The 24,437-nt window shown below is 44.9% G+C and overlaps 1 protein-coding gene and 1 long non-coding RNA gene across 7 annotated transcripts in view; both read right to left on the minus strand.

Annotated features, from left to right (window-relative positions):
- Nucleotides 1-17,386: 17,386 nt before the first annotated feature.
- On the minus strand, nt 17,387-20,461 carry LOC110523100. Of its 5 annotated transcripts, none has more exons than XR_005051601.1 (4): nt 19,383-20,461; nt 19,129-19,329; nt 18,064-19,075; nt 17,387-17,907 (listed from the first exon to the last, which is right to left on the minus strand). It is a non-coding gene; the product is annotated as an uncharacterized LOC110523100 (long non-coding RNA). The 5 variants fall into 5 exon arrangements; XR_005051604.1 differs by having other exon boundaries at nt 19,129-19,202; nt 19,237-20,461; XR_005051603.1 differs by having other exon boundaries at nt 18,064-18,624; nt 18,663-19,075; nt 19,129-20,461.
- A 779-nt stretch (nt 20,462-21,240) lies between these two features.
- LOC110523113 (MOB kinase activator 3B) overlaps nt 21,241-24,437 on the minus strand; it is a 64,708-nt gene continuing 61,511 nt past the window's right edge. For both annotated transcript variants that reach the window (XM_036976582.1, XM_036976581.1), the window contains exon 4: nt 21,241-21,584. In XM_036976582.1, the coding sequence (XP_036832477.1) occupies nt 21,555-21,584 (30 nt within the window). In that variant the 3' untranslated portion in view covers nt 21,241-21,554. The remainder of the gene's footprint in view (nt 21,585-24,437) is intronic.

A 24,437-nucleotide genomic window follows, 5' to 3' on the forward strand; every position in this document is an offset into this window, starting at 1 on the left:
AGGCAGGAGGACAAGATATTAACTCTGATTTCTACAGGAAGGAGGACATGATACTAACGCTAGTTTCTATAGGCAGCAGGACCGGATACTAACTCTGGTTTCTATAGACAGGAGGACATGATACTAACTCTGGTTTCTATAGGCAGGAGGACATGATACTAACTCTGGTTTCTATAGGCATGAGTACATGATACTAACTCTGGTTTCTATAGGCAGGAGGACATGATACTAACTCTGGTTTCTATAGGCAGGAGGACATTATACCAACTATAGTTTCTATAGGAAGGAGGACATGATACTAACTCTGGTTTCTATAGGCAGGAGGACATGATACTAACTATGGTTTCTATAGGCAGGAGGACATGATACTAACTCTGGTTTCTATAGGCAGGAGGACATGATACTAACTCTGGTTTCTATAGGCAGGAGGACATGATACTAACTCTGGTTTCTATAGGCAGGAGGACATGATACTAACTCTGGTTTCTATAGGCAGGAGGACATGATACTAACTCTGGTTTCTATAGGCAGGAGGACGTGATACTAACTCTGGTTTCTATAGGCAGGAGGACTTGATACTAACTCTGGTTTCTATAGGCAGGAGGACATGATACTAACTATAGTTTCTATAGGAAGGAGGACATGATACTAACTCTGGTTTCTATAGGCAGGAAGACATGATACTAACTCTGGTTTCTATAGGCAGGAGGACCGGATACTAACTCTGGTTTCTATAGGCAGGAGGACATGATACTAACTATGGTTTCTATAGGCAGGAGGACATGATACTAACTCTGGTTTCTATAGGCAGGAGGACATGATACTAACTCTGGTTTCTATAGGCAGGAGGACATGATACTAACTATGGTTTCTATAGGCAGGAGGACATGATACTAACTCTGGTTTCTATAGGCAGGAAGACATGATACTAACTCTGGTTTCTATAGGCAGGAGGACATGATACTAACTCTGGTTTCTATAGGCAGGAGGACATGATACTAACTCTGGTTTCTATAGGCAGGAGGACATGATACTAACTCTGGTTTCTATAGGCAGGAGGACAAGATATTAACTCTGGTTTCTATAGGCAGGAGGACATGATACTAACGCTAGTTTCTATAGGCAGGAGGACCGGATACTAACTCTGGTTTCTATAGACAGGAGGACATGATACTAACTCTGGTTTCTATAGGCAGGAGGACATGATACTAACTCTGGTTTCTATAGGCAGGAGGACATGATACTAACTCTGGTTTCTATAGGCAGGAGGACAAGATATTAACTCTGGTTTCTATAGGCAGGAGGACATGATACTAACTCTGGTTTCTATAGGCAGGAGGACCGGATACTAACTCTGGTTTCTATAGACAGGAGGACATGATACTAACTCTGGTTTCTATAGGCAGGAGGACATGATACTAACTCTGGTTTCTATAGGCAGGAGGACATGATACTAACTCTGGTTTCTATAGGCAGGAGGACATGATACTAACTCTGGTTTCTATAGGCAGGAGGACATGATACTAACTCTGGTTTCTATAGGCAGGAGGACAAGATATTAACTCTGATTTCTACAGGAAGGAGGACATGATACTAACGCTAGTTTCTATAGGCAGGAGGACCGGATACTAACTCTGGTTTCTATAGACAGGAGGACATGATACTAACTCTGGTTTCTATAGGCAGGAGGACATGATACTAACTCTGGTTTCTATAGGCATGAGTACATGATACTAACTCTGGTTTCTATAGGCAGGAGGACATGATACTAACTCTGGTTTCTATAGGCAGGAGGACATTATACCAACTATAGTTTCTATAGGAAGGAGGACATGATACTAACTCTGGTTTCTATAGGCAGGAGGACATGATACTAACTATGGTTTCTATAGGCAGGAGGACATGATACTAACTCTGGTTTCTATAGGCAGGAGGACATGATACTAACTCTGGTTTCTATAGGCAGGAGGACATGATACTAACTCTGGTTTCTATAGGCAGGAGGACATGATACTAACTCTGGTTTCTATAGGCAGGAGGACATGATACTAACTCTGGTTTCTATAGGCAGGAGGACAAGATACTAACTCTAGTTTCTATAGGCAGGAGGACCGGATACTAACTCTGGTTTCTATAGACAGGAGGACATGATACTAACTCTGGTTTCTATAGGCAGGAGGACATGATACTAACTCTGGTTTCTATAGGCATGAGTACATGATACTAACTCTGGTTTCTATAGGCAGGAGGACATGATACTAACTCTGGTTTCTATAGGCAGGAGGACATGATACCAACTATAGTTTCTATAGGAAGGAGGACGTGATACTAACTCTGGTTTCTATAGGCAGGAGGACATGATACTAACTATGGTTTCTATAGGCAGGAGGACATGATACTAACTCTGGTTTCTATAGGCAGGAGGACATGATACTAACTCTGGTTTCTATAGGCAGGAGGACAAGATATTAACTCTGGTTTCTATAGGCAGGAGGACATGATACTAACGCTAGTTTCTATAGGCAGGAGGACCGGATACTAACTCTGGTTTCTATAGACAGGAGGACATGATACTAACTCTGGTTTCTATAGGCAGGAGGACATGATACTAACTCTGGTTTCTATAGGCAGGAGGACATGATACTAACTCTGGTTTCTATAGGCAGGAGGACATGATACTAACTCTGGTTTCTATAGGCAGGAGGACATGATACTAACTCTGGTTTCTATAGGCAGGAGGACATGATACTAACTCTGGTTTCTATAGGCAGGAGGACAAGATACTAACTCTAGTTTCTATAGGCAGGAGGACCGGATACTAACTCTGGTTTCTATAGACAGGAGGACATGATACTAACTCTGGTTTCTATAGGCAGGAGGACATGATACTAACTCTGGTTTCTATAGGCAGGAGGACATGATACTAACTCTGGTTTCTATAGGAAGGAGGACATGATACTAACTCTGGTTTCTACAGGAAGGAGGACGTGATACTAACTCTGGTTTCTATAGGCAGGAGGACGTGATACCAACTCTGGTTTCTATAGGCAGGAGGACATTATACTAACTCTGGTTTCTATAGGCAGGAGGACAAGATATTAACTCTGGTTTCTATAGGAAGGAGGAGATGGTTTGAGCAGTGGAGGAGGAGATGTAGCCCTGACATCTGTATTCTGCCCTGCAGGGTGGTATGCTGTCCTGTTGCCCTGACATCTGTATTCCGTCCTGCAGGGTGGTATGCTGCCCTGACATCTGTGTTCCGCCCTGCAGGGTGGTATGCTGCCCTGACATCTGTATTCCGCCCTGCAGGGTGGTATGCTGCCCTGACACCTGTATTCCGTCCTGCAGGGTGGTATGCTGTCCTGTAGCCCTGACATCTGTATTCCGCCCTACAGGGTGGTATGCTGTCCTGTAGCCCTGACACCTGTGCCTAGGTTGTGGTCTGAAAAAACAATTCATAAACAAATTCTCTCTGGTCTCTCATCCTAATTAGGCACAAACCAATTGGCCTACCGTGTCTCCAGGAGTGTTGATGATGCGTTACCGGTCATGCTGAACAATATCTACCAACATTTAGAAAAGGCAAATAGCCTCGTGAAAATTGTAATCATTGACCACAGTAGCGCGTTTAACACCATCCAACCCCACCTTCTGGTGGATAACCCGGTGAATTTGGGTGTCAACTCTCTACTGATCAAGTGGATGAATAGTTTCCTTGTGAACGGTACTCAACAAAAGAAGTTTACCTCTGCCTTCTCTGCGTCTAGATCGGTGAATATGGGAGCCCCTCAAGGTTGCGTTCTATCACCGATCCTGTACACACTGTACATAAACGATTGTCAAGCCTCTGATGCAGCCCTCCATTTTTTTTTAAATATGCAGATGACACCGTTGTTGTGGGTTTCTTTCACCAAAGACCAAGTCTCTCTTCAAGGGTTTTTGACCGAGAAACTGAGAAAATTCGTCCAGTGGTGTGCAGATAACTATCTTGAAATGAACGTTAAAGAAAACAAAAGAGATGGAAATTGATTTCAGAGGGAACAAAACTCCACTACCCACATACAAAAATCAACCAGTCAATAGAGTGGCCACATATAAATACCTGGGAATCGAAATAAACAATAAACTGAAATTCAAGGACTGTGCCTTTTGCAAACTGAACCTTCTTAATGTCGACCGCCATATCTTACAAAAATTCTATAAATCTGTCCTGCAGAGAGTGCTGACCTTTAGTCTGATATGCGTGTTCAGCAACATGTGAGTTCAAGACCAAGTCAAGCTTCAGCCGTTGATTAAGATGGCGGGATCATTGATATAGAATCAGCCACCGACGTGTACACAAAACTCCTCCTAAAACTTGAAAGTATTTTACAGGACAGTGATCATCCCCTTCACTCAAAATTTAGGCACAATAGCAGCAGGACAAGAGACTTCTTCAGTAGAAAATGGGGACTATTTTATTCCAACAACCATTAGGCTGTGTAATACATAGTCTGTTGGTCCCTCCAGTGTACAGCATATTGTACTGTCACTTTAAATGTGTATCTATAGCACTTTGAATTTATTATTTTGTGTCGTTTCTGTGTTTTCATATTTTATGTACCGTATTTTTAAGCACCTGACCAAATTAGTTTGGGAATTTAATTTCCCCCCTGGTGGGATAATAAAGTTGATCTGAATCTGAGGAACTGTGGAGCTCTGTTAGAGTTACCATTGGGTTCTTGGTCACCTCCTTGACCAAGGCCCTTCTCCCCCGATTGGTCAGTTTGGCCGTGCGGCCAGCTCTAGGAAGACTCTTGGTGGTTACAAACTTCATCTATTTAAGAATGATGGAGGCCACTGTGTTCTTGGGGACATTCAATGCTGCAGAAATGTTTTGGTACCCTTCCCCAGATCTGTGCCTCGACACAATCCTGTCTCGGAGCTCTACGGACAATTCCTTTGACCTCATGGCTTGGTTTTTGCTCTGACATGCACTGTCAACTGTGGGACCTTAAATAGACAGGCGTGTGCCTTTCCAAATCATGTCCAATCAATTGAATTTACCACAGATGGACTCCAATCAAGTTGTAGAAACATCTCAAGGATGATCAATGGAAACAGGAAGCACCTGAGCTCAATTTCGAGTCTCATAGCAAAGGGTCTGAATACTTATGTAAATAAGGTATTTCTGTTGTTTAAAAAAATTATAATTTGCAAACATTTCTAAAAAACTGTTTTCGCTTTGTCATTATGGGGTATTGTGATTACATTGTTTATTTCATCCATTTTAGAATAAGGCTGTAATGTAACAAAAATGTGGGAAAGTCAAGGGGTCTGAATACTTTCCGAATGCTCTGTAGGTGAACAGCGACTGTAGCTATCAGTACATCCGGCTAGCTGTTAATGACTAAAGCAACTTGAATATGACCGAGCCCTCTCTGTCTGTACCCACTCTGCTGGCCCTGTAAATAACATCTATACAGCTATTATATTGTCTCTGATAAGAACATCAGTCGGCCTAATAGCTGTCAGGAAGCTGGTTAAATGGTTAAGGTGGTGTAATATTACAAAGTTGTAAGGAAGCTGGTTAAATGGTTAAGGTGGTTTAATATTACACAGCTGTCAGGAAGCTGGTTAAATGGTGGTTTCCTGCTCTCAGGAGCTGGAGCAGTGAGTATTCTGTACTCTGATCTCACAACCGCAATAAACATCTCTGTCCATGTCATGAGGGCATCCAGCTCCCGAGATACTATAAAGACAGACATTGTGAGATCAGAGTACAGAATACTCACAGCTTCACACTCCTCACTCTGTGGTTGTCATGGCGCACCCGTGACCTCTCTTCCAAACAGGCCGTTTGACATTCATTAGAAACAGGGAATTACTGAATGTTTTCTTAGCTAGATTTAGCAAGATCTCTTCTTGTTCTTCTCTGTGAATGTTTTCATAGCTAGATTTAGCAAGATCTCCTCTTGTTCTACCTCTGTGAATGTTTTCATAGCTAGATTTAGCAAGATCTCCTCTTGTTCTTCTCTGTGAATGTTTTCAGTTTCACTTCTCCTATGTTTATCTCGTCAAATTGAAAGTTGTTGATTTTGTCACATACATGTAATCGGACCCCTTGTCACATCCTGACCTTAGTTCCTTTTTTATGTCTCTGTGTTAGGTTGGTCAGGGCGTGAGTTGGGGTGGCTAGTCTATGTTTTGTTCTGTGTGTTATATTTCTAGGTGTTTGACCTGGTATGGATCCCAATCAGAGGCAGCTGTCGATCGTTGTCTCTGATTGAGAACCATACTTAGGCAGCCTGTTTTCCCACTGTTAGTTGTGGGTAGTTGTTGTCTCTGATTGAGAACCATACTTAGGCAGCCTGTTTTCCCACTATGGGTTGTGGGTTGTTTTCTGTGTCTGTCTTCACCATACAGAACTGTTTCCATTTTCATTTCTTCCCACTTTGTGATTTTGTATTTTCTCGTGTTCTGATATAATAAATTATCATGGACACTTACAACGCTGCATTTTGGTCCGATCCTTCCTACTCCTCATCAGACGAAGAAGAAGTTCGTTACACCCCTTGACTTTTTCCACATTTTGTTACGGTACAGCCTTATACTAAAATGGATGAAATATATTTTTTCCCTCATCAATCGACACACAATACCCCATAATGACATCACAATACCCCATAATGACATCACAATACCCCATAATGACAAAGCAAAAATCATTATTAGTCACATGCGCCGAATACAACAGGTGTAGTAGGCCTTACAGTAGACCTTACAGTGAGTTGCTTACTTACGAGCCGCTAACCAACAATGCAGTTACATTTTATTTATTATAAATACGGATGAGAATAAGAAATAAAAGTAACAAGTCATTAAAGAGCAGCAGTAAAATAACAATAGTGAGACTATATACAGGGGGGTACCGGTACAGAGTCAATGTGCTGGGGCACCGGTTAGTTGAGGTAATATGTACATAGAGTTATTAAAGTGACAATGCATAGATGATAACAACAGAGAGTAGCAGTGGTGTAAAAGAGGGGGGCAATGCAAATAGTCTGGGTAGCCATTTGATTAGCTGTTCAGGAGTCTTATGGCTTGGGGGTAGAAGCTGTTTAGGAGCCTCTTGGACCTCTCTCTGCTACCGCTTGCCGAGCGGTAGCAGAGAGAAAAGTCTAAGACTAGGGTGGCTGGAGTCTGACAATTTTTAGGGCCTTCCTCTGACGCAGCCTGGTATAGAGGTCCTGGATGGCAGGAAGCTTGTCCCCGGTGATGCACTGGGCCGTACACACTACCCTCTGTAGTGGCTTACGGTCGGAGGCCGAGCAGTTGCCATACCAGGTGCAACCAGTCAGGATGCTCTCGATGGTGCAGCTGTAGAACCTTTTGAGGATCTGAGGACCCATGCCAAATCTTTTCAGTCTCCTGAGGGGGAATAGGTTTTGTCGTGCCCTCTTCACAACTGTCTTGGTGTGCTTGGACCATGTTAGGTTGTTGGTGATGAGAATGGGGGCACGCTCGGTCCTCTTTTTCCACAAGAGTAGTCCACAATCCTCTCCTTTGTCTTGATCACGTTGAGGGAGAGGTTGTTGTCCTGGCACCACACTACCAGGTCTCTGACCCCCTCCCTATAGGCTGTCTCATTGTTGTCTGTGATCAGTCCTACCACTGTTGTGCCATTGGCATACTTAATGATGGTGTTGGAGTCGTGCCTGGCCGTGCAGTCATGAGTGAACAGGGAGTACAGGAGGGGGCTGAGCACACACCCCTGAGGGGCCCCCGTGTTGAGGATCAGTGTGGCGGATGTGTTGTTACCTACCCTTACCACCTACGGGCGGCCCGTCAGCAAGTCCAGGATCCAGTTGCAGAGGGAGGTGTTTAGTCCCAGGGTCCTTAGCTTAGTGATGAGCTTTGAGGGCACTATGGTGTTGAACACTGAGCTGTAGTCAATGAATAGCATTCTCACATAGGTGTTCCTTTTGTCCAGGTGGGAAAGGGCAGTATGGATTGCAATAGAGATTGCATCATCTGTGGATCTGTTGGGGCGGTATGCAAATTGGAGTGGGTCTAGGGGTTTCTGGGATAATGGTGTTGATGTGAGCCATGACCAGCCTTTCAAAGCACTTCATGAATACAGACATGAGTGCTACGGGTCGGTAGTCATTTAGGCAGGTCACCTTAGTGTTCTTGGGCACAGGCACTATGGTGGTCTGCTTAAAACATGTTGGTATTATAAAATCGGACAGAGAGAGGTTGAAAATGTCAGTGAAGACACTTGCCAGTTGGTCAGCGCATGCTTCTGGTTGGGGTCACTGTGGGGACGACGTCATTGATGCACTTATTGATGAAGCCAATGACTGATGTGGTGTACTCCTCAATGCCATCGGAGGAATCCCGGAACACATTTCAGCTGTGCAAAACAGTCCTGTAGTTTAGCATCTGTTTCATCTGACCACTTTTTTATAGACCGAGTCACTGGTACTTCCTGCTTTAATTTTAACTTGTAAGCAGGAATCAGGAGGATAGAATTATGGTCAGATTTGCCAAATGGAGGGTGAGGGAGAGCTTTGTACGCGTCTCTGTGTGGGGAGTAAAGGTGGTCTAGAATTTATTTTCTCCTCTGATTGCACATTTAATGTTGATAGAACTTTGGTCAAATGGATTTAAATTTCCCTGCATTAAAGTCCCCGGTTACTAAGAGCTCCGCCTCTGGGTCAGCGTCTTATTTGCTTATGGCGGAATACAGCTCATTCAATGCTGTCTTAGTGCCTTTGACTGTGGTGGTATGTAAACAGCTACGGCAAATACAGATGAAAACTTTCTAGGTAGATAGTGTGGTTGTCACAACTTCTGCCGAAGTCTTGTTCGGGCGGTGCTCGGCGGTCGACTTCACCGGTCTTCTAGCCATCATTGATCCATGTTGTTTCATTTTCCATTGGTTTTGTCTTGTCTTCCTACACACCTGGTTCCAATCCCATTTATTATATGTTGTGTATTTAACCCTCTGTTTCCCCTCATGTCCTTGACAGAGATTGTTTATTGTTATGTTTTATGGATTGGTGCGCGACGGCTTCTTGTTCCCACATTTATTTTATTATGGACTTTGGTTTTGGAGTTTTGTTTTACGTTATTAAACTACTCCATTTATACTAAGTTTTGATTCGCCTGCGCCTGACTTCCCTGCCACCTACACACACGGCATGACAGAATATCTGACCAAAAATATGAAGTCAGCAGGACTGTTTCTTGGCCACAGAGGGCTCTTACGGGGTGGTTGCAAAAGTGCTCAGGGAGGTGTTTAGGGGTTTCCATTGGTTACGGTGGAAAGTCCAGACCAGGTCTCCACCGTGCGCATTCCCACCGGAATATGCCGATTTGGCTCTCGCCTTCTGTAAAAAGAAAGAGACTCAATTAATAACACCTCATCGGGGGGATTGTGCGATAGATTTCCTGATAGACGCTGCACTTCCTAGGAGTCACGTGTATCCCCTGTCACAAGCGGAGACGGTGTTTATGGAGACATGTCTCTCAATCCCATGCATCAGGGGTACATTCGGTCCTCCACTTCACCCGTCTCCTCTAGTAAATTTTTTCCGAAGAAGAAGGATGGAGGTCTGCGCCCGTGCATTATAGAGGTCTCAATCAAATCACGGCGAGGTAGTTACCCGCTACCTCTTATCGTGCTTCTTCACTAAACTGGAACTCAGGAGTGCGTACAACCTGGTGTGTATCCTAGAGTGAGACGAGTGGGAGACGGCATTTAGTACACCTCTGGGCACTATGAGTACCTCGTCATGCCGTACGGGTCGATGAATGCGCCATCAGCCTTCCAATCCTTTGTAGATTAGATTTTCAATGACCTGCACGGGCAGGGTGTAGTGGTGTATATCGATGACATTCCGCTGCACGCGCCGAGCATGTATCCCTGGTGCGCAAAGTGCTTGGTCGCCTGTTGGAGCAGTCCGTCTCCATCCTAGGGCATCGCATTTCCACTTCAGGAGTGGAGATGGAGAGTGACCGCATTGCAGCCGTGCGTAATTGGCCGACTCCCACCACGGTGAAGGAGGTGCAGCGATTCTTAGGGTTTGCCAACTACTACCGGAGTTTTGGTCAGGTAGCTGCTCCCATTACCTCATTGCTGAAGGGGGGCCCGGTGCGCTTGCAGTGGTCAGCTGAGGCGGACGGGGCTTTTAGGCACCTGAGGGCTTTGTTTACCTCGGCTCCTGTGTTGGCCCATACGGATCCCTATTTGGCGTTCCGAGGCTGGGATAGCAGCTGTGTTCTCTCAGCGCTCACATCTCTGCACTGTACTGACTAGATCTCTGTACTGACTAGATCTCTGCACTGTACTGACTAGATTGCTGAACTGTACTGACTAGATCTCTGTACTGACTAGATATCTGTACTGACTAGATCTCTGCACTGTACTGACTAGATCTCTGCACTGTGCTGACTAGATTTCTGCACTATGCTGACTAGATCTCTGTACTGACTAGATCTCGGCACTGTACTGACTAGATCTCTGCGCTGTTCTGACTTGATCTCTGCACTGTACTGACTAGATGTCTGTACTGACTAGATCTCTGTACTGTACTGACTAGAGCGCTATACTGTACTGACTACAGCGCTATACTGTACTGACTACAGAGTCCAATGGCGGCGAGCTTTACACCTCTCCAGCCGACGCTTGGTATTGCACATGGTGATCTTAGGCTCGTGTGCGGCTGCTCGGCCATGTAAACCCATTTAATGAGGTACTCAAAAACAGTTATTGTGCTGGCGTTGCTTTCAGAGGCAGTTTGGAACTCAGTAGAGTGTGTTGAAACCGAGGCCAGTCGATTTTTACGCGCTTCAGCACTCGGCGGTCCCGTTCTGTGAGCTTGTGTGGCCTACCACTTTGCGGCTTAGCCGTTTTTGTTCCTAGATGTCTCCAACAATTACAGTTGACCGGGGCAGCTCTAGTAGGGCAGAAATTTGATGAACTGACTTGTTGAAAAAGTGACATCCTATGACGGTGCCCCGTTGAAAGTCACTGAGCTCTTCAGTAAGGACCATTCTACTGATAATATTTGTCTATGGAGATTGCATGGCTGTGTGCTCGATTTTATACACCTGTCAGCAACGGGTGTGGCTGAAATAGCCGAAACCACTCATTTGAAGGGCTGTCCACATACTTTTGTATATACGGTACAGCCTCTCTGCTGCCTCCATTCCTTCCTCGTATCGGAGTGTTATTTATCAAATAAACAATTGTCTCAGAGCCAGGGGTTTCCTTCCTTTGTGTTCAACCTCCCGACATAACTCTGTTCCCGTTAAATCGTCTTTTATCTCATCTCAGACATTGGCCTTGTCCCAAATGGCACCCTATTAATATAATAGTGCACTCCTTTTGACCAGGGCCTATAGGGCTTTATTATGTAGAGAATAGGGTGCCATTTTGGATTCAGAAATCGTGGCCCAGAAGTTAATTGACAGCGTGCCAGGGCGGATTGCAGAGGTCTTGAAAAAGAAGGGTCAACACTGCAAATATTGACTCTTTGCATCAACTTCATGTACTTGTCAATAAAAGCCTTTGACACTTATGAAATGCTTGTAATTATACTTCAGTATCCCATACTAACATCTGACAAAAATATCTAAAGACACCGAGGCAGCAAACTTTGTGAAAATTAATATTTGTGTCATTCTCAAAACTTTTGACCACGACTGTATGTCGGGAATACGGTGTCATTTGAGACGCAATCCTAAGATTGTCATTGGCTGACCGAAAACAACACTGTCACGGTTGTCCTTATAAGGAAGTGGAACCAGATGTTACAGACCTGTCAGCCAACTGTGATGTCACATGTATTGTAAGTATCCTGAACAAATTGATGCCTAGATTCAATCTGATCATGGCGCTAGAATGTCTATCTAACCACTAGCCTAGTGGTTAGAGTGTTGGACTAGTAACCGGAAGGTTCAAATCCCCGAGCTGACAAGGTACAAATCTGTCGTTCTGCCCCTGAACAAGTCAGTTAACCCACTGTTCCTAGGCCCTCATTGAAAATAAGAATTTGTTCTTAACTGACTTGCCTAGTAAAATAAAGGTTAAATAACCAGGGGTAGCTGACACCTGCGTTGGAGTGTTAAAGTCAGTGAGCAGCTCCTCTTGTGATCCTTGCCAGAAGCCCGTCGCATTAGAAGTTCAGATAGAGAAGTCTATATAGACATACTGACATTCACATTGAAGAGAAAAAAAAATCATGAATTTAACTAATGATGATTTCAGCCTAATCCAGGTGTAAATTACATCTCACAGGCCAGTGTTCGAACTTGTAAACCAGGCTGCATGGGATTTATCTATATATATATATATTAATGCGACTCCATGCAGCCAATGGCAATGTCTGCTTGTAGGTATAACGCCGGGAGCTACTTGTAGATTTAACAGCTCTAACACACTTCCACCTCTCACAAGAACAACCACCATGCGGGTGTCGTCTAACGTGGATCTGAATCTTGCCTCAAACCACTAAAAAAAGACAACATAAAACAAAATGAAACATTTTTTTGTGATTAACCACTTATCTGTGCTGTTTGATTATTGACACCTTTGACTAATGATATGACCTTTTAATTCTGGGGATCTAAGCACATTTGTTTTTTGTTAAACAGCATATGGGCCTGATACCACCTAGTGGTAGTCAAAAGTGAGGTGTTCTCTCATTTGTGTCAGGAAGTAGGTAAGATGCTAGCCAACGCTAGCCAGTTTGCTTGACTGCTGTTGTGAGGTCGGATCAACCCTACTCCATGGCCAGAGCATCCAGTGTGCGCTCTTTACGAACACCCAGAGCGCACTCTGGCACTCCAGATTGAATTTACAACACCCAGAGAGCACTCTGGCACTCCAGATTGAATTTACAAACACCCAGAGCGCACTCTGGCACTCCAGATTGAATTTACAAACACCCAGAGCCACTCTGGCACTCCAGATTGAATTTACAAACACCCAGAGCGCACTCTGGCACTCCAGATTGAATTTACAAACACCCAGAGTGCACTCTGGCACTCCAGATTGAATTTACAAACACCCAGAGCCACTCTGGCACTCCAGATTGAATTTACAAACACCCAGAGCCACTCTGGCACTCCAGATTGAATTTACAAACACCCAGAGCGCACTCTGGCACTCCAGATTGAATTTACAAACACCCAGAGCCACTCTGGCACTCCAGATTGAATTTACAAACACCCAGAGCGCACTCTGGCACTCCAGATTGAATTTACAAACACCCAGAGCCACTCTGGCACTCCAGATTGAATTTACAAACACCCAGAGCGCACTCTGGCACTCCAGATTGAATTTACAAACACCCAGAGCGCACTCTGGCACTCCAGATTGAATTTACAAACACCCAGAGCGCACTCTGGCACTCCAGATTGAATTTACAAACACCCAGAGCGCACTCTGGCACTCCAGATTGAATTTACGAACACCCAGAGCGCACTCTGGCACTCCAGATTGAATTTACAAACACCCAGAGCCACTCTGGCACTCCAGATTGAATTTACGAACACCCAGAGCGCACTCTGGCACTCCAGATTGAATTTACAAACACCCAGAGCCACTCTGGCACTCCAGATTGAATTTACGAACACCCAGAGCGCACTCTGGCACTCCAGACTGAATTTACGAAAAACACACATGAAGACATAAAATGTCTAGCTAGTCATTTTTAATGCTAACAAGCTAGCAAGAGGTTGCATAGCAACATAATCAACTTCCAGTAGACAGACATCGCGCTAGTACGCTCAACTGAAAGGATACCGTTCATTTACAGTATAATGAAATGAACTAATAGTATGTAGTATACAGTTTATTAGTATGGGTATTGGAACACAGTTAACGGTTTTACCGTTTTCGAGTGGCATCGAAACTGGATAAGGAGACCGGTGTGGTACAGGTGAATTCACTACTTTATGCACTGTGGAAAGATACAGAAATGGTCTACAATGCATTCTCCTCTGATGACTTCAATGACGAGTTAGACTATGATGTGGTGATCGAAAAACGGAATAAACATTTTGTGCCACGGTGCAACGCGATTCACTTTCCATAAACGGATTTGAAAAAAAAGACAGCGGAATCTTTTGTGAGGAATCTGGTATGAGCAAGCTGAACACTGCGAGTTTGGAACTGCAGAAACACAAACAAATAAGGGACAGGATTTGTGATGGACATTATGGACAGCGATGTTTCACTAAAGCTACAGCCAGACTTGACCGTGGAGAAGCAAGCCAGTCAGAGCAGAGAAAGCAGCAGCGCGCGGGAGCTGACAACTACATTGAAGACGTGAGACTCAAACCACAGCATCACTTCAAACATTCTTAAGCAGACTGCAGGCAGCCAGAACAAACAGTTTCAGAAAAGAAACAGTCAGTCAGTCAAAACAGGAAAATTGCTCAAGTTGTAACCGCAGCCATTGTCCAGGAAGCAACAAAAAAATGCAGGAAGTATAAAATGGGTCAAAGAAGTGGAAGATGAAATGCAAAGGGTATTCTGTTAGGATCAGTTGCCAAGCAGTATGATTCTGAAGATCAGTGGCATGTTGAGCTCCCAGTGATGCCTCAGAGCACTTACCAGAGCTTGCCACAGCGCCCCCTGCTGGCTAACATTGAAACTGCTGTTCACAGCCCAGGTGGCAGGATTGATTGTATGGGGATTTTTTTTATTTTACGAGGCAAGTCAGTTAAGAACAAATTCTTATTTACAATGACGGCCTAGGAACAGCGGGTTAACTGCCTTGTTCAGGGGCAGAACAACACATTTTTTACCTTGTCTGCGCAGGGACTACAATCTACTAGGCTACCTAACCACGAGTGAAAGAAAAGGAGAAATGTATAAATTCTGGATCTTTGTGATTCGAGGACCATACGTTAATAACATACTTAGCAGAACCGTTACATGAAAGACGGCTTTGGTCCTCAGAACAGATGTGTTCGGAGAGATAGGCCTACTGAACTGTGAACCGGTCTAGATTGAGTTTAGGTCCGAGGAAGTCCCCTATTCTCTGACTTCGCCACGCAGAATTCCTTTTCCACTCCTTCCAAAAGGGAAGGAAGAACTGGACAGAGTGGAAAGATATAACATCACGGAGGGAGTAACCAAGCCTACAGACTGGTGTGCTCCCATGGCACTGATGGCAAAGTGAGAGCATGCCTAGACTTAAAATGACTCAACGAAGCAGTGAACCGGGAGAGGTTCATCTTTACCCACCTTGGAGGATATAGCACCAAAGCTATCCGGGGCGAGAGTCTTTTCCACAGTCGAAGCGTCTAGAGGTTTTTTTTTGCAGATACCACTTGAATCCAGCAAAAACTGGACAGCTTTCTGTAGTCCCTGTGGGGAGATTCTGTAGTCCCTGTGGGGAGATTCTGTAGTCCCTGTGGGGAGATTCTGTAGTCCCTGTGGGGAGATTCTGTAGTCCCTGTGGGGAGATTCTGTAGTCCCTGTGGGGCGATTCTGTAGTCCCTGTGGGGCGATTCTGTAGTCCCTGTGGGGAGATTCTGTAGTCCCTGTGGGGAGATTCTGTAGTCCCTGTGGGGAGATTCTGTAGTCCCTGTGGGGAGATTCTGTAGTCCCTGTGGGGCGATTCTGTAGTCCCTGTGGGGAGATTCTGTAGTCCCTGTGGGGAGATTCTGTAGTCCCTGTGGGGAGATTCTGTAGTCCCTGTGGGGAGATTCTGTAGTCCCTGTGGGGAGATTCTGTAGTCCCTGTGGGGAGATTCTGTAGTCCCTGTGGGGAGATTCTGTAGTCCCTGTGGGGAGATTCTGTAGTCCCTGTGGGGCGATTCTGTAGTCCCTGTGGGGAGATTCTGTAGTCCCTGTGGGGAGATTCTGTAGTCCCTGTGGGGAGATTCTGTAGTCCCTGTGGGGAGATTCTGTAGTCCCTGTGGGGAGATTCTGTAGTCCCTGTGGGGCGATTCTGTAGTCCCTGTGGGGCGATTCTGTAGTCCCTGTGGGGAGATTCTGTAGTCCCTGTGGGGAGATTCTGTAGTCCTGGGAGGAGATTCTGTAGTCCCTGTGGGGAGATTATGTAGTCCCTGTGGGGAGATTCTGTAGTCCCTGGGAGGAGATTCTGTAGTCCCTGTGGGGAGATTATGTAGTCCCTGTGGGGAGATTCTGTAGTCCCCGTGGGGAGATTCTGTAGTCCCCGTGGAGAGATTCTGTAGTCCCCGTGGGGAGATTCTGTAGTCCCTGTGGGGAGATTCTGTAGTCCCTGTGGGGAGATTCTGTAGTCCCTGTGGGGAGATTCTGTAGTCCCTGTGGGGAGATTCTGTAGTCCCTGTGGGGAGATTCTGTAGTCCCTGTGGGGAGATTCTGTAGTCCCCGTGAGGAGATTCTGTGGTCCCTGTGGGGAGATTCTGCTTCAAGCTCCTTCCTTTTTGGAATAACCAGTGCGCCAGAGATCTTTCACAGAGAGATGAGCTCCTGAGAGGACGGATGACATACTGGTCTATGGTGCAGCAAACAAGGGAAAAACACAACAGGAATCTGAGCAAAGTGCTACAGACCAACAAAGAGTCAGGACTACAAGCTGAACAAAGACAAAGTGCCCCTTTGGGAAGTAAGGAGATGCAATACTTCGGTCATGTGATCGGAGCAGACTTAAGAGCCCAATCCTGTAGTCAGTTATACCACAGTTGGTATACAGGAAGTTGTAGAGCTAGGGAGAGTGTGTCCAGGGTTCTTTTTCCTTTCGCCTCTAAAGTTCTCTCATTTATCCTCAAAGAGACTCATGACTTGGAATACTGGCTGTTGCCATGACAAACAGTCTCCTGCCTTTTACAAAACATTTTTTACATTAACATTTTTATTTTTTACAACCATCCATTTCATAAATGGGAGACATTAGAGATGAGTTAATCAGACGAAGAGATTGAAGCTCCGCGTTTCTCTCAACAACAGATGTACACAACAACAGTAGGATGTGAAACTACCCCCTGTCAGGTGCGTGAATGAGGACCCAAAAGCGAATTAACAAAACAGAGTTTCTTTAATGACGAAACACACGTAGGCTCAGATGGACAGGCAGATTCCGACAGGACAGGACAAGGTTGCAGCAAACACGACGATAGTCTGGTTCAGGCATGAGAAACACAAACGAGAATCCGACAAAGACAGGAACAAAAACAGAGAGAGATATAGAGGACTAATCAGAGGGAAAAAGGGAACAGGTGGGAAAAGGGGTGACGAGGTAGTTAGGAGGAGACAAGGAACAGCTGGGGGAAAGAGGGGGAGAAAAGGTAACCTAATAACGACCAGCAGAGGGAGACAGGGTGAAGGGAAAGGACAGAAACAAGACACAACATGACAATACATGACACCCCCTCAAATGAAATGACAGGAAGAGTCTGAGAAAGGAATCAAAAAAACACTTTATTGTTTCTGGTGTAGTAAAGTTGACATGGAATCATGAACAGTCAAACAGCATTTAAAAAAAACAGAACAGTAAATATATGTGTCAAGTGTTTTTTTTATTAGTAAAAACAGAATAAACATTCAGCTACTGTGTAAGACCGAGGCTGGGACTTTTACACGTTAGGCTACAGACTGTGATTGTATTGACAGACTGGATGGTCAGTGTTGTTAAAGTCTCACACAGGACTACCATATTCCCCAGGACAAAGATGTCAGCACTACAGGTTCAGATTTAAATAGAAACAAGTCCTCACGGTGAAGTGATTGAAAAAACATGATCGATGATTGATGTACATCTTACTTGAAGAGTAAGTCAATGCTAACAGCACTTTTAAAGGATCTGTGAAACTACCAAAGCTACAGTTGGTTATTCCATTTGTACTGCTGTTATTGATCATTCTGGGTACCTGAAGTTATTGATCATTCTGGGTACCTGAAGTTATTGATCATTCTGGGTACCTGAAGTCATTGATCATTCTGGGTACCTGAAGTTATTGATCATTCTGGGTACCTGAAGTTATTGATCATTCTGGGTACCTGAAGTTATTGATCATTCTGGGTATCTGAAGTTATTGATCATTCTGGGTATCTGAAGTTATTGATCATTCTGGGTACCTGAAGTCAAGTCACAGTATTTAAGTTCTCAACAACAAAAATGTGGAAGAAACACCGCTGTCCATATGCTTTTAAATCATAAAAACGTACACAGATGAAACATCAAATTAACTCGACGTGATTCAACAAATAAATGTCATTGTTATAAACTATGAACTAAGCAATCACAGATTCAACCACATGAACAGCAGCTGAATCATGACGGCTCCCAGCCAAACACACGATGACACTCGTCATGTCTGCAAGGTTAAACTCACAAAACATAAGACTACATTAAGGAAATCAACTGAATGATTTGGCCGTCTCCACGCTAAAGACCGTTATTACAAACATGAAAACTTAAAAATCACCACAAGATGTTATCTGTTTATTTGAGAAGTACCAGAAAAAGCAGGTTTCCGAGACATAATGAAACAACAACAAAAACCATGTCATCGCTGGAGAGGAAATAGACAAACTGTAACCAACACCGAGTAAACATCTGTGTCCGTCCACATCAAATACCTCATCCGTGTATCCTCACCTCATCCGTGTATCCTCACCTCATCCGTGTATCCTCACCTCATCCGTGTATCATTACCTCATTCGTGTATCATTACCTCATCCGTGTATCAAATACCTCATCCGTGTATCCTCACCTCATCAGTGTATTAAAACCTCATCCGTGTATCCTCACCTCATCCGTGTATTAAAACCTCATCCGTGTATCCTCACCTCATCAGTGTATTAAAACCTCATCCGTGTATCCTCACCTCATCCGCGTATCATTACCTCATCTGTGTATCCTCACCTCATCCGTGTATTAAAACCTCATCCGTGTGTCCTCACCTCATCAGTGAATTAAAACCTCATCAGTGTATTAACCTCATCAGTGTATTAACCTCATCAGTGTATTAAAACCTCATCAGTGAATTAAAACCTCATCAGTGTATTAAAACCTCATCAGTGAATTAAAACCTCATCAGTGTATTAAAACCTCATCAGTGTATTAACCTCATCAGTGTATTAAAACCTCATCCATGTATTAACCTCATCAGTGTATTAAAACCTCATCCATGTATTAACCTCATCAGTGTATTAAAACCTCATCAGTGTATTAAAACCTCATCAGTGTATTAACCTCATCAGTGTATTAAAACCTCATCAGTGTATTAACCTCATCAGTGTATTAACCTCATCAGTGAATTAAAACCTCATCAGTGTATTAAAACCTCATCAGTGTATTAACCTCATCAGTGAATTAAAACCTCATCAGTGTATTAAAACCTCATCAGTGTATTAACCTCATCAGTGTATTAAAACCTCATCAGTGTATTAACCTCATCAGTGTATTAAAACCTCATCCATGTATTAACCATGTGCAGCATTCGACAAAGCTTTAGTCCTACTGTAGAGTGCCCCATAGTGGAGAAAGGAGGTCAAACCTGTGTGTAGATTCTACCAGCAGTCAGTCAGGTGGTCCTAGTAGTCATAGTGTTGCGTCTCAAATGGAATCCCATTCCCTATATAGTGCACTACTTTGAAACTTCAGAACCCATAGGGCTCTGGTCTAAAGTAGTGTACAATATAGGGAATAGGGTGCCATAGGGCTCTGGTCTAAAGTAGTGTACAATATAGGGAATATGGTGCCATAGGGCTCTGGTCTAAAGTAGTGTACAATATAGGGAATAGGGTCCCATTTTAGATGTACCACTACTACGCAATCAACTCATGTAAAAGTTAGTTACTCAGCTCCTCCTCAGTGACGTGGTGATATAGAGGGAGGTCCTCCTCAGTGACGTGGTGATATAGAGGGAGGTCCTCCTCAGCGACGTGGTGATACAGAGGGAGGTCCTCCTCAGTGACGTGGTGATACAGAGGGAGGTCCTCCTCAGTGACGTGGTGATATAGAGGGAGGTCCTCCTCAGCGACGTGGTGATACAGAGGGAGGTCCTCCTCAGTGACGTGGTGATACAGAGGGAGGTCCTCCTCAGTGACGTGGTGATATAGAGGGAGGTCCTCCTCAGTGACGTGGTGATACAGAGGGAGGTCCTCCTCAGCGACGTGGTGATACAGACGGAGGTCCTCCTCAGTGACGTGGTGATACAGAGGGAGGTCCTCCTCAGTGACGTGGTGATAGAGGGAGGTCCTCCTCAGTGACGTGGTGATACAGACGGAGGTCCTCCTCAACGACGTGGTGATACAGAGGGAGGTCCTCCTCAACGACGTGGTGATACAGAGCGAGGTCCTTCAAGTAAACTACAGTAGAAATAATAGAATGTCTTTGCTACAGTGTCCATCCATCATCCATCCATCATCCAGCCATCTATCCATCATCCATCCAGCCATCTATCCATCATCCATCCAGCCATCTATCCATCATCCATCCAGCCATCTATCCATCATCCATCCAGCCATCTATCCATCCATCCATCATCCATCCATCATCCATCCATCATCCAGCCATCTATCCATCACCCATCCATCTATCCATCCATCATCCAGCCATCTATCCATCATCCATCCAGCCATCTATCCATCATCCATCCAGCCATCTATCCATCATCCATCCAGCCATCTATCCATCATCCATCCAGCCATCTATCCATCATCCATCTATCCATCATCCATCCAGCCATCTATCCATCATCCATCCAGCCATCATCTATCCAGCATCCAGCCATCTATCCAGCATCCATCCAGCTATCTATCCATCATATATCCAGCCATCTATCCATCATCCATCCAGCCATCTATCCATCATCCATCCATCCATCATCCATCCAGCCATCTATCCATCATCCATCCATCCATCATCCATCCAGCCATCTATCCATCATCCATCCAGCCATCTATCCATCATCCATCCATCCATCATCCATCCAGCCATCTATCCATCATCCATCCAGCCATCTATCCATCATCCATCCAGCCATCTATTCATCATCCATTCATCATCCATCCATCATCCATCCATCCATCATCCATCCAGCCATCTATCCATTATCCATCCATCATCCATCCAGCCATCTATCCATCCATCCAGCCATCTATCCATCCAGCCATCATCCACCCATCCAGTCATCTATCCATCATCCATCCAGCATCTATCATCATCCATCCAGCCATCTATACATCATCCATTCATTTGTTTGTTCATTCATTCATTCATCCATCCACCCATCCATTCATTCATCCATTCATTTGTTTGTTCATTCATTCATTCATTCATTCATCCATCCACCCATCCATTCATTCATCCATGTATCCAGCCAGCCAGCCAGCCAGCCAGTCAGTCAGCCAGCCAGTCAGTCAGGTATATCTGCAGGTAGCAGGTTATTCTCTTGCTATCAGAATGACAGTGATGACATCGAGCTAGTTGAATCACACTGATGATGTCATCAAGCTTCAGAGTCAACTGTGTACCCCTCCGTATCTCCATGGTAACCTCCTCCCGAGCCAGCAGGGCGTCCCAGACAGTCCCTCAGCTGCTCCAGTGGTTCTGCCACTCCTCAATGACACATCCCAGAAGTCATCTCTTTCTGGACGAGAGAAAAGAAACACACAGTTACACGATGTTAACACATCCTGTTAGACACAAGGTCAACATGTTGACACATCCTGTTAGACAAGGTCAACATGTTGACACATCCTGTTAGACACAAGGTCAACATGTTGACACATCCTGTTAGACACAAGGTCAACCTACCGACACACACATTCATCTTCTTCACATCTATCACTCCAGTGTTTAATTGCTATACTGTAATTACTTTGCCACTACGGGCTATTTATTGCCTTTACCTCCCTTAGCTTACCTCATTTACACTCTCTCTCCATCCTCCTCATACCCTACCTCGTCTCTCTCTCCTCCTCATACCCTACCTCTTCTTTCTCTCTCCTCCTCATACCCTACCTCTTCTCTCTCTCCTCCTCATACCCTACCTCTTCTCTCTCTCCTCCTCATACCCTACCTCTTCTCTCTCTCCTCCTCATACCCTACCTCTTCTCTCTCTCTTCTCCTCCTACCCTAACTCTTCTCTCTCTCCTCCTCATACCCTACCTCTTCCTCATACCCTACCTCTTCTCTCTCTCCTCCTCATACCCTACCTCCTCTCTCCTCCTCATACCCTACCTCTTCTCTCTCTCCTCCTCATACCCTACCTCTTCTCTCTCTCCTCCTCATACCCTACCTCTTCCTCATACCCTACCTCTTCTCTCTCTCCTCCTCATACCCTACCTCCTCTCTCCTCCTCATACCCTACCTCTTCTCTCTCTCCTCCTCATACCCTACCTCTTCTCTCTCTCCTCCTCATACCCTACCTCTTCCTCATACCCTACCTCTTCTCTCTCTCCTCCTCATACCATACCTCTATTTCTCTCTCTCCTCCTCATACCCTACCTCTTCTCTCTCTCTCTCTCTCTCTCTCTCTCCTCATACCTTACCTCTTCTCTCTCTCTCTCCTCCTCATACCTTACCTCTTCTCTCTCCCTCCCCTCCTCATACCCTACCTTTTCTCTCTCTCTCCTCCTCATACCCTACCTCTTCTCTCTCTCCTCCTCATACCTTACCTCTTCTCTCTCTCTCTCCTCCTCATAGCCTACCTCTTCTCTCTCTCTCCTCCTCATACCCTACCTCTTCTCCTCATACCTTACCTCTTCTCTCTCTCTCTCCTCCTCATACCTTACCTCTTCTCTCTCTCTCTCCTCCTCATACCCTACCTCTTCTCTCTCTCTCCTCCTCATACCCTACCTCTTCTCTCTCTCTCCTCCTCATACCCTACCTCTTCTCTCTCTCTCCTCCCCATACCCAACCTATTTTCTCTCCTGTGTGTACATTACATGCTCTGTTGCCTATTAACAAAATAATTCTCCCCACCTCCTCTCGTTCCCTCTCTCCTGAGCCTCCATGAGACCAAATGAGAATGATTCACATACAGGACAGGGGACAGGTAAATGGAAATAATTGAATATAATTATGCACTGAATAATGTTTGGCAAAGGACAACTGACCAGGTAAGTGTATTTTTCGAGTTCCATATTGCTTTAAAACAAACAAACCAAAAGAAACAAACAGCTATTTTAATCAAGCAAGGAAAAAACAATATTAGCACAATGTTGCTTGAACTGATCAGCTCAGCCTCGGATTCCTTCCAGACTTCCACAGGCTTCTCTCTCTCTCTCTCTCTCTCTCTCTCTCTCTCTGGGCTGTTTCATATCTGCGTGGGTGTTGGCAATCTCCTGCCTTGGTCATGGGGATCTCTTATGATAGTCAAGAGAAAGAAGCCATTGTCTATTTGCTTTTTAGCTAGGTTTTGTTAAATTATTTTTATTTTCTCGCCCCCCCCACCCCTCTCCCGCCCCTCTTATCCAGTGTTCATTGTCTGCTTGTGTTCTGTTTACAGGAACTCACTTGTAAGCCTGTTTTATATTCACATTTAAGTCAGAAGGGATTTGAGTTAAAGGAGTTTTAGGCGGCAGGACTGAGAATAACGTCTCTCTCTGTGTGCAAATAACAGCTCCTTTAGTCATTATTCATGAATACCGAAGGCGTTTTCATTCTGAAATGTGGGAAAAGCAAAAACGCAAAAGAAGAGGTAGGGTTTAGTAGACCAGGAGAGAGGGGTTTATTAGACCAGGAGAGAGGGGTTTAGTAGACCAGGAGAGAGGGGTTTAGTAGACCAGGAGAGTGGGGTTTAGTAGACCAGGAGAGAGGGGTTTATTAGACCAGGAGAGAGGGGTTTAGTAGACCAGGAGAGAGGGGTTTAGTAGACAAGGAGAGTGGGGTTTAGTAGACCAGGAGAGAGGGGTTTATTAGACCAGGAGAGAGGGGTTTAGTAGACCAGGAGAGAGGGGTTTATTAGACCAGGAGAGAGGGGTTTAGTAGACCAGGAGAGAGGGATTTAGTAGACCAGGAGAGAGGGGTTTATTAGACCAGGAGAGAGGGGTTTATTAGACCAGGAGAGAGGGGTTTAGTAGACCAGGAGAGAGGGGTTTAGTAGACCAGGAGAGAGGGGTTTAGTAGACCAGGAGAGAGGGGTTTATTAGACCAGGAGAGAGGGGTTTAGTAGACCAAGAGAGTGGGGTTTAGTAGACCAGGAGAGAGGGGTTTATTAGACCAGGAGAGAGGGGTTTAGTAGACCAGGAGAGAGGGGTTTAGTAGACCAGGAGAGAGGGGTTTATTAGACCAGGAGAGAGGGGTTTAGTAGACCAGGAGAGAGGGGTTTAGTAGACCAGGAGAGAGGGGTTTAGTAGACCAGGAGAGTGGGGTTTATTAGACCAGGAGAGTGGGGTTTATTAGACCAGGAGAGAGGGGTTTATTAGACCAGGAGAGAGGGATTTATTAGACCAGGAGAGAGGGGTTTAGTAGACCAGGAGAGAGGGGTTTATTAGAC

This window comes from Oncorhynchus mykiss, chromosome 5 (assembly GCF_013265735.2).
Source record: "Oncorhynchus mykiss isolate Arlee chromosome 5, USDA_OmykA_1.1, whole genome shotgun sequence".
Taxonomy (NCBI): Eukaryota; Metazoa; Chordata; class Actinopteri; order Salmoniformes; family Salmonidae; genus Oncorhynchus; species Oncorhynchus mykiss.